General features: G+C 57.7%; 1 protein-coding gene across 1 annotated transcript in view; it reads left to right on the top strand.

Moving 5' to 3' along the window:
- The first annotated feature begins 292 nt into the window (after nucleotides 1-292).
- The window catches only part of SETD3 (SET domain containing 3, actin N3(tau)-histidine methyltransferase), a 36587-nt gene continuing 22446 nt past the window's right edge, over nucleotides 293-14433 (top strand). The window contains exons 1-4 of the mRNA XM_056135494.1: nucleotides 293-484; nucleotides 11371-11480; nucleotides 11574-11666; nucleotides 12957-13105. Coding sequence (XP_055991469.1) covers nucleotides 11378-11480; nucleotides 11574-11666; nucleotides 12957-13105 — 345 coding nt within the window. The 5' untranslated portion in view covers nucleotides 293-484; nucleotides 11371-11377. The remainder of the gene's footprint in view (nucleotides 485-11370; nucleotides 11481-11573; nucleotides 11667-12956; nucleotides 13106-14433) is intronic.

The following is a 14433-nucleotide window of genomic DNA, read 5'->3' as shown; positions in this document are numbered from 1 at the left end:
GAGGGAATTCGGAAGCAACCGAACCTGCTAACGGAACAGGGCCGCGGGAGGCGGGGCTCGGGGGCGGGAGCGGGGAGGCGCCCGTGCGCCAATCCCAACACGGGCCTGGGCGCCGCTCCGCCAATCAGAGCCCTCAAGCTGGCGGGGGCGGAGCCGGCCGCTCGGGGCCCCGCCGTCCCAATCAGCGGGGAGGAAGCCGAGCGGCCCGGCGGCGGGCGGAGGGGCGTGGCCGCGGGCCTGCGCCCGAGCCGCGGGCCAATGGGCGGCGGCGGCGGCGGCCGGGGGGCGGGGCCCGGGGGCGGGCGGCGCGGGGTTGGGCCGCGGCGGCGGGGCCGTCTCAGGCCGCCGTCCAGCCCCTCCCGTCCGGCTGCCGCCGCCGCCGCCGCCGCCGCCTGGGCTTGGTTGAGGCGGACGGTGGGGTCCGGGCCGGAGCGTGGCGCCGCCGCCGCCGCCGCCGCCGCCGCGCGAAGGTGCTAGCGGGCAGGTGAGTGCCGGCGGCGGCCCGAGCGCGCGCGCCGCCCGTAGCCCTCGGGGCGCACTCGTGCCGGGCCCCCGAGCGCTGGCCGGCGCCCCCCGGGCCGAGCCCCGAGCCCGGAGCCCCGGGCCCGAGCCGAGCCGAGGCGGGGCGGGGTTCGCGGCGGGCCGGGCTGCGGCCCGGGGCCTGCGCCGGGAGGGCGGGTGCGGGCCGGGCCCGGGGCGCCGCCTGGCCTCTGCCCTGCGGCCCTGCCCGGCGCCCGCCCCCGGGACTGGCGGCAGGTGCAGGCGGGGCCCCCCGGGCGAGGCGGGCCCGCGCCCTGCGCCCCGCGCCCCGGCTGTGCGTGCGTGCGTGCAGCCGGCCCCGGCCCCGGCCCGCTTCCTTCCTCCCTCCCTCCCTCGCGGCCCCCGGCGCGGCTCGGCTTCCCCCCTGCGCCCCGCGGGGCTCGGGCCCAGCCCCGGCCACCCCCCACCCCCCCACTCCCCCACTTTCCCGGGATAAAAACAGTCGTTGGAAATAGGTCATCCTTCTTCCCACGCGCCCTGGCCACCTTCCACCCGCCCCGTGCCCTGCTGGGGAGAAGCCGCCCGAGAGCTTTGGAGTTGGTGGTGCGGGCAGGAAACTCTCTTTTCTTTTTTGTCCCCCCACCCCGAGGGCCCGCGCTGGCCCCGGAGGGTGGGGGGAACGACCCCCGGAGCGGCCGCCGTTGGCTGCGGGGGGCGGGGGGCGCACCCCCGCGGCGCGCCGACACGCGCAGGCTTTGCTGTTTGCCGACGTAGGCGGCGATGGCTCAGCCACCGGAGCACTGCTGCCCACGGCTGCGGGGCTGGGAAAAGGTGGCGGTGCGTGGAAGAAGTGTCCCCCCGCGGGCCCGCCCGGTGGGCGACGGCGCGGCCACCACGTGCGTGCGCGGGTCCGAGAGCCCCTGCGGCGCGCGGCCGGTGGCGCGCCGCACCACACCCTCCCTCCCTCCCCCGGGGGTGACCGCTCCGGGGTTGAATTCAAAGCTCCGCTGGCCGGCCGGGCGGCGGGGGTCTTGGGGAGGGGGTTTGTCCAACTGTTGGTCGGCCCCGATCGCAGTTCTCCCCGAAATCAGCGCCGCCGTGATCGGTCCCGGGGGAGGGTGCAATGGACCCGAGATCGAGCGCGGGTTTCACCTTCGCCACCGGGTTCCGGCGAGGCTTGATTGAACCTTGAGACTCTCTGCCCCTCCCCGCCGCTTGGGTGACTGCGGTTCCGCCTGGCCCAGTTCCTCTCGGGGGCTGCTGCTGCGGGTCATGTTTTGGGGGCGGTCCGGCAGCTGAAGGTACCTCCTTTCTCTGGCTCGAGAAAGTAGGTTGCGGCGAAGCCAAAGCTCTCAAGCAACTTCAGAACAACCTTTTCATTGGAACCCCGGACAGCCCCGGTTTCTTCGGCCGCTTCCCTTTCAGGCCTGCCCTCCTTTCTGTGCTCGAAATTGTTAAGTGAGTGTCCAAAATGTAACTCTAGGCCGGACCTTTGAAATGCTTGTGGCCTCTCGCTTCTCTTTTCCATGATGCTCACGTCTCTCCCCGTACTTTTTTTTTTTTTTTCCTTCTCCCCTTCCCCTGGACCAAGATTGTTTGGTTGAGGAGTCAAAACCCTTGACAGTTTCTTTTTGAGTTCTAGCAACGAGTGTGAGACTGTCAGGAAGAAATTAAGGCTTTTTCAGCAGCTCCTCTGTCCTGAGAACAGTAGCCAGATTGAAACGATGAGCAAACCTTCCCTCTCGAAGCCACTGGGAAATGAGATGACAAGCGAGACTGTACTCAAAACATTTTTCCCTTCTAAAGTTCAAGCACTGGAAAACTTTTGTGAAAGCCCTGGGAGACCCGGGGACCACAGCCTGAGTAAAACGTGTGTATGGCGAGGGAGAATGAGGAGGAGGAGGAGGAAGATGACAGCTAGGGGGAAGGACCAAGAGCAACACAATGGAGGCGCCTAGTAACTCTGGCGCATAATTGTTGCACCTTAGGTGCAGAGTTGGTGAGGTGAATGGGCATTGCAGACGCCTGCCTGCCAGGTTCCTCCAGGGGCCTCGGAGTCCTGCTGTGTTACCGCTGATGTGCACATTTCCTTTTTTCTTGTTCCTAATCTGAAGTGGCTTTTGGAAAGTAACTAGTAATTCCGTATCTTCCTCGGCTTCTGCCGGTGATGGTTATCTCTCTCCTCTGGAGGGTGTTTCTGTAGAAACTGGTTTGCTTGTCCCTGGCTGTTCGCCGGCCACTTCTGATGGGGGCGGGAGGACAGTCTCACTACTTCCTTGTGCCCAAGTGCTGGCTTGTTCCCTGGGCCCCTTTACATCAGATACTCTACTCCTGTGACACGAAATCGTTCTAACACCTGTTTTTCTTTCTGCTTCCTTCTACTTAGGCACCTGGGCTTTGTGGCACTTTTATTCATTCCCTCTCTCTGAGTTCACTTTGTATTCAAGTCCTTTATCCTATCAGCGAAGAGTATTCTGATTTCTTATGCACCCTGTTTCTCTCAGTGACTTATGAGTGTCTATACTGGGTGTTAGTTCACCCAGAGACACAGTTAACCAGTGAAGGATTAACTAAGGATTTCTTGCTTTTGATTCTTTTCCTTCACTTGTTGCATTTTCAGGTACACTTTATTTGGCAAAGATTAGCTTCTGTACTTTGGATTTTCTTGTATTATTCCATTTAGGTGTTGGTAACATTGGTGATGTTCGATTTTTTGATCTGCAAATATTAATTTTATAATGTTTATCGCAAAGGGAAAATGAATTTCTAATAACATCGATAAACACATTTTTTTACTGTGGGGTTGGAACTTTTGTATAAAGTCACTTAGTAGTCTTGTTGAAAGAAAACGTAATGACCCGACTTGGCACGATTAGGAGGTCTGGTTTTTGTTGTTAAATTCACCCAGTAACTCAAGCCAGAAATTAGCTGTGCAGACTCCAAGGTCTGGGAAATAAACAACATAAAACTAGTGGCCCAGCCACTGGTATTGGTAATTCTCAGCCAGGATAAAATTCGAACAGGCCAAAAAAAATAATCCTAAATGACTCCAACATTTGAACAACAAAGGAAAAATTTTCTAACTCTTTCCAGGTAGAAGTTAATTAATAATCAAGGTAAATCCAGATATTCTTGCCTAACCACAGAAATCAAGTCTTGACTGTAAGGTTTAGTTTTTTTTTTTTTTTTTTTTTTTTTTGGCTTTTTGGGTCACACCTGTTACTCCTGGCTCTGCACTCAGGAATTACCCCTGGCGGTGCTCAGGGGACCATGTGGGATGCTGGGAATCGAACCTGGGTCGGCCGCGTGCAAGGCAAATGCCCTACCCGCTGTGCTATGGTTCCAGCCCCAAGGTTTAGGTTTTGAAAGGATCTGAGTGACTCTGATTACCAACACACAGTCATTGTTCCCTCTCTCTGGGACAGGGCAGGGAGAAGCGCTTTCTTTGCCCCTTAGATGGGCGAAAATTATCAAGAGAGTGTCAATAATCAGGCTTTTTGGCCACCTACCAGACTGTCATCCGGAGCGCCCCCCACTTTTTTTTTTTTTTTAACAGAACAGGATTTAGAATTTATCAGAAAATCTCTGAGCAAGTCTTCTGGCTAACTGGCCTAAAAGACCTCAGAACAGGCTCGCGGCTTCAGTGTCACTGGTTTTCCGCTGCCGAGTAGTGCCGAGCACTACTCTTGAGAGAGTGGAGATTTAGTGTTGAAGGATCGGCATTAAAATTGCTCCCGCCATAGCACGTTGCTGAGGACGGGACGTTCTTCGCCTGCTGTGATGCTTGTGCATTGCTGCTGGTCACCTAAGTGACTTGCAGAGGCTTTTGACCCAGGCCACACTCTCTAGGCCACTGCTTTGTATTTGGATGGGCCGGGAAAGCAGTTCTATAATTTGAGTTCTTCACACTGTGTTTTTACTACTCTAAGTGACTGGCTGGTATTTCGAACATCAGAGATAACAGTGACCCCTTGGGAACTTTTATGACTATGTGGGTTTTGAGCAGAATCCAAGATACCCTACAGAGTGCGAGTACAGTTAACTACTGACTCGGGGCTGGGGGTAATGGGCCCCCGGTGAGTCTGTTATTGTGCACAAACTCACCTCTCTGACCTTTCTCGAAGCTTCATCGGCCCATGGGCGTAATAGACCCCGTACCCTTGGTGTGAAAGGCTTAGCAGAGTTCCACGTAGGCTAACTATCCCAGCAGCGGGAAGAGAATGTTGGGGGTGCACCGGAGAGCTGCAGGTGGGATCCGGTCGTGCCGTTGGAGCCGTTGAGAAGCGGCAGGTTTTAGTGGGAAACGCCTGTGTTGGGTTCCAGCAGCACAGAGGCGTCAGTGTGTCCAGGGCACCCTGAAGGCCATGGGACACTTGTCGCTCTGTTGTCCAGGAATGCTGTGCTGAAGGAAGGGCCCACACACTCCCTCGCCTTCTTTTTGGGTCACACCCGGCGATGCTAAGGGGTTCCTCCTGGTTCTGCACTCAGGAATTACTCCTGGCGGTGCTTGGGGGACCCTATGGGATGCCGGGGATTGAACTTAGGTTGCCCGCATGCAAGGCAAATGCCCTCCCCGCTGAACTGAGACCCAGGAAGGCTGGAATCACGGGCCAGAGAGCTAGCACGGCAGGGAGGGCACACTTTTCTTGCTCGAGGCCTACCTGGGTTCAATTCCCGCCATTCCGTATGGCCCACCAGGAGTGATCCCTGAGCAGGGCCAGGAGTTCCTCCTGAGCATTGCTGGGTGTGGCCCCCAAAACAAAACAAAACAAAACAAAAACCCCCGGAAGGCAGGAATTGCCTTCCGGGAGCACGGGGAAGCATTTCCGTTGGCTGACAAGCAAGCTTGTAAAGTGAAGTTTATTATGTTCATTCCGAGAAGTCCTCAGGGACTCAGGATGCATGGAGAAGGATTGGGGGTGGTGTGGAGTGACACTGATCTGCCTCCGGAAATGGTCAATCCAAGGCAGAGCTGGGCCAGGCCGGGCCGGGCAGGAGGAAGGACTTGCTCACAGGGTGGTGTAGAGACCCAAGACGCAGGAAGTGGGAGAGAGGCCTGCCACCTAGGTGCCACCCCAGAACGTGGGGCGTTTCTGTCCCTGCCGGCCGGAGGCTCGGCCCACCCAGCCGCACTGAGGGTGAACGCGGATAACCCCAAAGGGTCTTCGGGCCCACTACCCCACGCCCCAGCGTTCCTCGAATCCTTAGGAATGTGCGGGCTTTGAAGGTCTTTTCTTGACAGATTACAGCTGTTCTTCACACTTCACATTTTTCTTTTGGAAAGATATAATAGGAAATGATTATTCATGATGCTGAACAATGCTTTGCCTTGGAAAGTTTTTCTCCCCCCCCCCCAACTTTCTTTAAATAGGAGCTTCATTTTAATTTGCGCGTATTTACAATGTAATTGAAGAGCGGTTTATGACTAAAACTATTATGCGCCTGAAGAGTCAATCAGAAGCGCTTTAAGCATCTCAGAAGCTGTGGTGTAGATTTGTGGGAAAATAGCAAAGAAAACATTGCAGAAAGTAAAAAATAGCTGGGTCTTCCAAAATATCAAGTGTATGTGTATGTATAATGTCATATGTGTGCCTCCACGTGCAAGTACATGCACATGTGTTTCGGCCCCAGTTCCGTGTGACGATTGGAAGGATCTAACAGGCATTCAGCTTGGAACTTGGGCAACTTCTGAGCTACAGTGAAATCCACTTTTTTTGGGGGGGGGGTCGGGGTGGGGGTCAGGGCCACAGAGCGCTCAGGGCTTCCTCCTGGCTCTGCATGTGGGGATCACTCCTTGCGGGCCTGAATGAGCTCTATGGGGTGCTGGGGACGGAACCAGCCAGCCGCGCGCAAGGCCAGCGCCCTCCCTGCTGTGTATCACTCGGGCCCCTTAGTCCTGCCTTGGCTTCTTGGCACAAGAACACCTCCTGCCATTAAAGGTGGCAGCGTCGGGGCGGGCCTCGGTGGGCCTTGCGGATCAGCCACTGACACTGGGGGACGGGGGATGAGTGTTCTCGCCAAGGAGAGAGGGATGCTTCCGGCTCCCTGGCTTCGTGAGTGTGAGTGGGAGCCCCACTCCTCACTCTCCTGGCCCTGACCCCGCCGTGCGTGTCTCGTTCAGGCAGGAGGAAGGGGACCCTAATGCCGGCACCGTGTTGTGGGGACACAGCTCTGCCGACCAGTGCGCTCCCGCTGGTGTAGCAGCAGGCAGAAGCCCTGGGGACCCTCCTGCCAGGAGTGGGGTAGGTGGGGGGCCGGCGGGGGGAGGTATTGACAGACATGCTGGGCCTGAGCTATCTTGTCCAACATATAAGCAAAAATGTTGATTCTGGTTGTATTCAATTGAAAGTAAGTCAAGCAAGCAGAGGCTGGAGCGATGGCACAGCGGGTAGGGCGTTTGCCTTGCGTGTGGCCAGCCTGGCCGACCCGGGTTCGATTCCTCCGTCCCTCTGGGAGAGCCCGGCAAGCTACCGAGAGTATCTCGCCCGCACGGCAAAGCCTGGCAAGCTCCCCGTGACGTATTCGATATGCCAAACGCAGTAACAAGTCTCGTAACGTTACTGGGCCCGCTTGAGCAAATTGATGAACAATGGGAGGACAGTGACAGTGACAGTCAAGCAAGAAAAATCCAAATCCACCTCCTTTCCATTTGGAATTTCGGAAGAAGAACGAATACCCCTGCCGCTGCACCCCTCGGCCTGCCCTGTGGAGTGAGCCAGGAAAGGCGTCCTTGTGCCGCACCCTCCCCGAACCCACTCGACCCCACTTTGTCCTTCCCAGTCTCTCCCCACAGTGGGTGATGTCCCCAAGGGGCAGCGTTGGACCTCTGGGGCGGGGGAGGGGGCGGCCTTGTGCACAGTCGTGGGCGCAGGGAGATGCCTTGTGTTTGCTTACAGATGGCAGATTTGGGGCCAGCGATGTGATGGTAAAACACACACATGAGACCTAAATTTGACCCTGGCACCACACAATCACAAAACCAAACCAAAAGGTAAATTTTCAGGTTGGGGTTCTGAGTAAAATTTTTTTTTTTTTCAGTAAAGGGCTCAGTTGGCCAAAAACGTTTGGGGTTGTCAGCCCCAACAGAGGACATAGCCTTTGCAGTCCCCTGGGATGACAGGGGGCCTTGGCGACCAATGCCTTTCCCTCACCGTGTCTCAGACTGTTACCTGAGTGGCACCGGGGTGGCTGAGGGACCTGGCCATTCCTGGGGCACCTTTGTCGCGCCCAGGCTGGAGCGCTGTGTGGGTCGTAGGGCAGCTGGGCCTGGACGGAATGTGGATTAGCCGTCGCCCCTGGTTCTGCAGCCTCCGATCCTGCTTCCTCAGTGGCCGCAGTCTCTGTGGAATCGTTTATGGGTCAAGCCCATATTATTTTCTCCATTGAAAATTCTCTCTTAAGACATGGAGTAATGGGGCTGGAGGGAGGGCGTTTGCCTTGCATGTGGCCGGCCCAGGTTCGATTCCCAGCATCCCATAGGGTCCCCCAAGCACCGCCAGGAGTGATTCCTGAGTGCATGAACCAGGAGTAACTCCTGTGCATCGCCGGGTGTGACCCAAAAAAGCAAAAAAAATAAATAAATAAAAAGACTTGGAATAAAACGAGTCGGAAGGAAAGGGACAGATTTAGGATGACTGCATTTATTTGTGGGCTATTAAAAAAAGTGTGAAATTACTATCCCAGGCCAGGGAAAACGGGCCAGGAGGACTGGTCAGTGGCTGGTCAGTGGTGGGGGAGGTGGGGGGTAGTTAAGATATAGGAGGGTCCATTATGACCATGTTAGTTGGAAATGATCACTCTGGACAGGAACTGAGCGCTGAAAGCAGGTAAAGGGATCTAGCTGATAACCTGTCAGCATCTGTATCGCAAGCCTGAGTGCCTAAAATGAGAGAGAGAGAGAGAGAGAGAGAGAGAGAAGAGAGGTGTCTGCCATAGAGGCAGGCAGGGGAAGGGGGTGGCTGGAAGGGGTGGGAGGGAAACGGGGGGCATTAGGGCTGGAAAATGACACTAGTGGAGGGATGCGTGTTGGCACATGGTATGACTGAAACGCAATCGTGAACAATTTTGTAATGCTCTATCACGGTGATTCAGTTTAAAAAAAAATAGAAAAGAAAAGAAAATTCTCTCTTCAGCATTAGCTAACCCTCCCCCTCAATACTTTTATTTTCCCTTAATGTAATTCAGTAAATATCTGTAAGCTATAAGTGATTTCAAGCATAATTTTTAATGTGTGTCTATACAGACATGTTTAATTAGTAAGTACATCTTTATAATTTTCTAATATAATTTTAATGGAAAAAATAAATACAAATATTTGTCCTCTGTGGGAACTTGACACTTTTCATCCCCTTTTCTTCTGAGCAGTAAGAATTGTCAGGGTATTTATTCGACTATTAGAGTTGTCGAAACTTGAACCGAGGCCCAGACTTTCGGTGAAATCACATTAAAAATTAATCATTGCGGATAACAGATTTTTGAATCGTAGCTGGAAAGCGTAGGTAGTCGCTTCAAACCAGGGATGTCGGGGAAATCTTGTTTCGCTGCCGGGGGTTGAACTTGGGGACCTGGAGCTGGGGCCCCTCTCTGGTCACCCACCTTCCTTCCCGCCTCCTCGGGAGGGTAAGGGTCATCCCCACCCTGTGCGGTACCTCGAGAAGCCTCTCCATTCTCGACTTTTTGGTCTCGAGCAGTGAGCAGTGTTGTCCCAGGCACTGGGCAGGTTTCCTGGCCAAGATGCGCAGAGTCAGCCGAGCGCTGGGCCTGACCCAGGATTCCAGGCCGGAGGCTCAGGGCCAAGTGCTGACCACAGCCGGATGGTCACTGTGGTCACTGCCCTGCTGTGGGCGTGGCCCTCTGGGCTGCCATCAGTGTGGCCTCTGTGGACATGGCAGTGTGGACTGTTGTCTCATGGCTTCTGAGGGCACTACCCCTCGGTGGGCTGCTGTCAGTGTCCCCTTCGGGCGTGGCTCTGCGGGCTGTGGTCAGTGCCTGCTTTGGCGTGGCCCTGGGGGCTGTTGTCACTGCCCCAGAGTCCACGAACTGGGGACCTTGTCCAGGGAGCTGGCCCTGCACTCCAGGCAGCTTGGGAAAGCAGGGCGCCACTTGGGACAGTTCCTTGTCCGTTTGTGATGGTGGCCCCTGGATGCCACGAAACAGACCACACTGGCCGTGGATGACCTTCCTTCTGTCTGCCAAGGTCTCTACACCGTTTCTGATTTCTGAAGTCAGCTGTTTCCTGGCTTGGAAACGAAGGATGGCAGTGAGTCTGGTTCCTGTGACGGAAGAGCTCTGGCGTCTCGGTGCTCTCTGCTCTCCTCTGTCCCATGCAGAACCTTTCCCATTGTGCGTCTCCAAACGGGAACGTCGTGGGTCCTTGCGTAGAAGCTTTAGGGAGAGCGTCAGAGAATCCCTGACGTCTCAGCCACGCGGGCAAGGGCTTGCCCTGCCCCAGCAGCTCAGGCCACCTGCGAGGGGCCTGGCTGTGCACTGGGATCGGGGATGGCAGAGGGGGCCGCAAACGGAAGTAAGATCTGTGTGTGTGTGTGTGTGTGTGTGTGTGTGTGTGTGAGTGTATGTGTGAATGAGTGTGTTTAAATGTGTGAGCATGTATGTGTAAGTGGAATGTGTGTGAATGTGTGTATGAGTGGGGGGGTGTGAGTGCGTGTGTGTGTGAATATGTGAGCATGTGTGTGAGTGGAGTGTGAGTGTGTGAATATGTGAGCATGTGTGTGTAAGTGGAAGTGTGTGAATGGAATGTGTGAGCGGAGTGTGTGTGTGTGAGTGAATATGTGAGCATGTGTGTGTCAGTGTGTGAGTGGAGTGTGTGAATGTGTATATGAGTAGTGTGTATAAGTGTGTGTGTGTGAGTAAGTATATGTAAGTGGAGTGTGTGAGCGTGTGTGAAGGAGTGTGTGAGTGTGAGGAGTATATGTGTGTGAGAGTGAGGAGTGTGTGAGTGTGTGTGTGCGTGAAGTGTGTGGGTGTGTGAGTGTTTCTGGGTGTGGGTGTGTGTAGGGGGCTGCAGGGCTGGAGCAAGAGTTCCTGGGACCGGAGGGGGACCCTGGCTGTCTCCCGGCAAGGTGGGGAGCGGGGCCCTGTGGGCTTTTGGCTAGGCTGGCCTGTGCATTTGTGATGCCTTGGCGGTGTCAGCAGATGGGGCTGAGCACTGGGCTTGGAGTCCAGTGTCAACCCACTCTCCCCGAGGTGCGGCTCCCCTCTGGGGGTCCCAGTGCTGCCTGGCCCTCTGCCCCCTCTGATCCGGGAGCCCTGCAAAGTGGGGGGGTCCTGGGAGGTCTTGAGTACCTGGAGGTGAGGGCGGGTGGGACGCAGGGCCCCTCCCCTGAGAAGGAGGTCTTGCCTGGGGCATGCCCCGCGTGGTTCTCCCTGCAGGGGTGACAAGGGGCCTTGTCCGCCGTGTGCAGGTCAGGGTCAGTCCCCTGTGGGTGCAGAACAGCCTGGCTGCAGGGCACAGGCGTGGGGGGAGGTAAGTGACCAGCGCGGGGCCGGCATCCCTCTGCCCCCTACCCCAACCTCCCCATTTGGCCCCAGTGGGAGTCCTTGTGGCTTCCAGAGGGTCTGGGGCCGGGGGCAGGCCTTGCCCGTGGTGCCAGCGACGCGCCGGCCTCACGCCTGTGGGTCCGTCCCCGTGGGCTGCTCAGGGAGGGCCAGCTGCGCCTCCCTCCCCCGCGGGGATGGTGAGCCGGTCACTGCACAGTGCTGGTTCCGCGGAGGAGGGTCCGAGGGGGTCTTCACCGCGGGTCTCGGAGCGCGTATGGGGGGCACTTGTGTCTCCTCCGGGCAGGGCACTTGTGTCTCCTCCGGGCAGGAAGCCTTGGGCAGGGGCCCTGGCCAGAAAGCTGATGCCTTCTCTTCCGGCCTCCCTTTCTCTAGTCAGAAAATGGGTAAGAAGAGTCGCGTGAAAACGCAGAAATCGGGCACCGGCGCTGCAGCGAGCGTGTCGCCGAAGGAGACCCTGAGCCTGACCACCGAGCTGCTGCAGAGTGAGTCCCGCCTCGGGTCCCCCTTCCCTGACCCTTCCCCGGCCCCTTACCTGTTGCCCCTCCGTGCCCCTGACTCCGGCTGCTCTGTTGCAGAGTGCAGCAGCCCGGCGCCTGGCCCCGGCAAAGAGTGGGAGGAGTACGTGCAGATCCGCGCCCTGGTCGAGAAGATCCGCAAGAAGCAGAAAGGTCAGTGACGCGGGCACGGGGGGCTCTGGGCTCTCCCCGCGCTGAGGGGCTCAGGAACGGGGCGGGGTGAACTGTGTGAGAAGAGGAGTCTGCTGCCAGGGCATTGGCACACACCACAGGGATACGTGGCCGGCTGGTGGGCACCGAGGCCACTGCCCTGGGGGCGCAGAGGTGAAGTGGGGTGTCCAGAGCTGCCCTCGCCACCCCTTCGCCGTCTCATGGAGGGGCTGGGGGAGGCTGGGGTGGCCGTGTCCTGGCTGCAGCCCAGCCGGGGTGGTAACTGCACCCCGTGTGGATGCGACCCCCTCTCCCCCCACCCCGGCTAGGCTGTGTGTGACAGCGTTTCTGTGCCGGTGCCCCCTGTCCATGCTGTGTCCCCCTGCCTCATAGGCCCTTATTACTTGCTGGTGACAGGGGCGTCCCATCTGGGCCAGGCGCACTTGGTCAGCTTCCCACTGTGACCAAGTGCCGTGTCCTCTGCAGGAGGGGAGAGGGGCGGGAGGGAAGGAGACCCTCATCATTCTCACCGCTTCAGACACTCGCTGAGAACCCTGCGGGCCACAGAGTGTGTGTCTGTGTGTGTCTATGTGTGTTTGTGTGTATCTGTGTTGTGTGTACGTCTGTGCATGTGTGTTTATGTGCATGTGTGTGCGTGTTCTCATCCTACTATTTCAGACGCTTGCTGAGAATCCTGTTAGCCATGGTGTGTGTGTGTGTGTCTGTGTCTGTTGTGTGTCTGTGTGCATGTGTGTGCATCTGTGTGTGTGCGTGCATGTGTGCATCTATGTGTGTTTCTGTGTGTGTGCGTGTATGCATTTGTATGTGTCTGTGTGCATGTGTGCATCTCTGTGTGTGTGTGTGTGTGTGTATGTATGTGTGCTCTCATCCTCCTTGCTGAGAGCCCTGCGTGCCCGAGGCCAGTCTGGTGCCCCCGTCCCCGCCCCCTCCATCCCCTCTACTCCCCACCCCCAGCTCCTTATCCTTCATCCCTTCGTTTTCCTTTCAGAAATCAGACAGTCTGCAGAGCTGCTGCCGGCGGGAGGGTTGGAGGCTGTCCCCTGTGGCGGTGGCAGTGGCAGTGGCAGTGTCAGCCCGGGTCACAGGCCGCAGGGAACGTGGTGCCGAGCACCAGGGCGCGCGCTCTGGGCCAGGCCTGCGGGAGTGCTGGGCCTGGTTCCCGGGCCTGTGGGAGCAGGGGCGTCTGTGAGCGCCCCCAGGAACCCTCAGGCGGGTTGGCCCACGTTCTCCCACGCGTCCAAGTGACGTGTGTCCCTCCCGCGGCCCATGCAGGTCTGTCGGTCACCTACGAGGGGAAGCGGGAAGATTACTTCCCCGAGCTCCTGAAATGGGCCTCCGACAACGGAGCCTCCGTGGAGGGCTTTGAGATGGGCAACTTCAAGGAGGAGGGCTTCGGCCTGAAGGCCACGCGGGACATCAAGGTGAGCGTGGGGGCGTGACAGGGCTGGACCGTCAACTGTGAGGCGACGGGGCCGCGGCAGGCACAGGCATACGGGGCAAAGGGCAGCCGGGGGCGGCCCAGGGTGGCTGTGGGTGGCTGTGGGTGGCCGAGCGTGGCTGAGGGTGGTTGAGGGTGGTTGACGGTGACTCAGGGTGGCTGAGGGTGGCTGAGGGCTGCTGAGGGTGATTTAGGGTGACTGAGGGGGGCGCTAAGGCCCGCTGAGGGTGGCATCTTTCCCATGCCCATCCCTCCAGTGTGTGGAGGAAGTAGCTGCCTTTCCTGAAGGGAGCCACGAGCCCACGCTCGTCCCTGTGCCGGCAGCCCACATGCGTGTGGACGGCTGTCTTGGGGGCGTCTCTCGTATTGTGTTCCTGTCGGTTGGCACACAAGCCCTCCTGCTTCTTGTCAGACCCGAGCGGCCCAGGTTGTCCCGCAGCCAGCAGCTGGACCAGGAGGGAATTCCCACAGGAGTCTGGCCCAGGGGTCACGGCCGGTGCCCTCCCCGCCGTGCTCCGTCCCCACGGGGACCTTCCCCAACATGACTGCACGCTGGTGCCCAAAGTGCTCCTGTGAGCCTATCGCCCGGCCCAGCTCCCTGCGGGGAGGTGGCGGTAGGGGACACCGAGTGCCCGCAGTGTGTCTTTTTTTTTTCCCCTCCTTTTTTAGTTTTTATTAGTGAGACACCATGAGGTACAGTTGTAGACTTACAGATTTTTGTGCTTGGGTTTCAGTTATACAACGATCCAGTACCCATCCCTCCACCAGTGCCCATTTCCCACCACCACGGGTCCCAGTCTCCCTCCCACCCCCCCATCCCCCCGCAGTGCATCTTGATCGCAGTGCGTGAGAGACCTCAGTCCCAGAGCAGCACACCCGGGCAGAGGGTTCTCCTGTTGGAAGCGGGGATTCCGTTCTGTGTTTTTAGAACCTAAAAATACAGGAGTCTGCTAAGGCAGACAGGCAGCTTCCTGCTCTACCTCAAAACATTGGAGTTTTTTTTTTTTTTTTTTGGTCCCACTCAGCAGTGTGCAGGGCTTACTACTCCTGCTCTGTGCTCAGGGATCACTCTTGGCAGCGCTCGGGGACCATTTGGGATGCTGGTGGCTGAACCTGGGTCAGCCACATTCAAGGCAGACGCCCTCCCTGCTGCCGTATTGCTCTGGCCCCTATCTCAAATTTTATTTTATTTTATTTTATTTTATTTTGAGTTGGGGCGATAGCACAGCGGTAGGGTGTTCGCCTTGCGTGCGACCGGCCTGGCCGAGCCAGGTTCGATTCCTCCGCCCCTCTCGGAGAGCCCGGCAAGCT

Source organism: Sorex fumeus, unplaced genomic scaffold (assembly GCF_029834395.1).
Source record: "Sorex fumeus unplaced genomic scaffold, SorFum_2.1 ptg000120l, whole genome shotgun sequence".
In the NCBI taxonomy this organism is placed as follows: domain Eukaryota; kingdom Metazoa; phylum Chordata; class Mammalia; order Eulipotyphla; family Soricidae; genus Sorex; species Sorex fumeus.
This window is presented reverse-complemented; position numbering and strand designations above follow the sequence as displayed.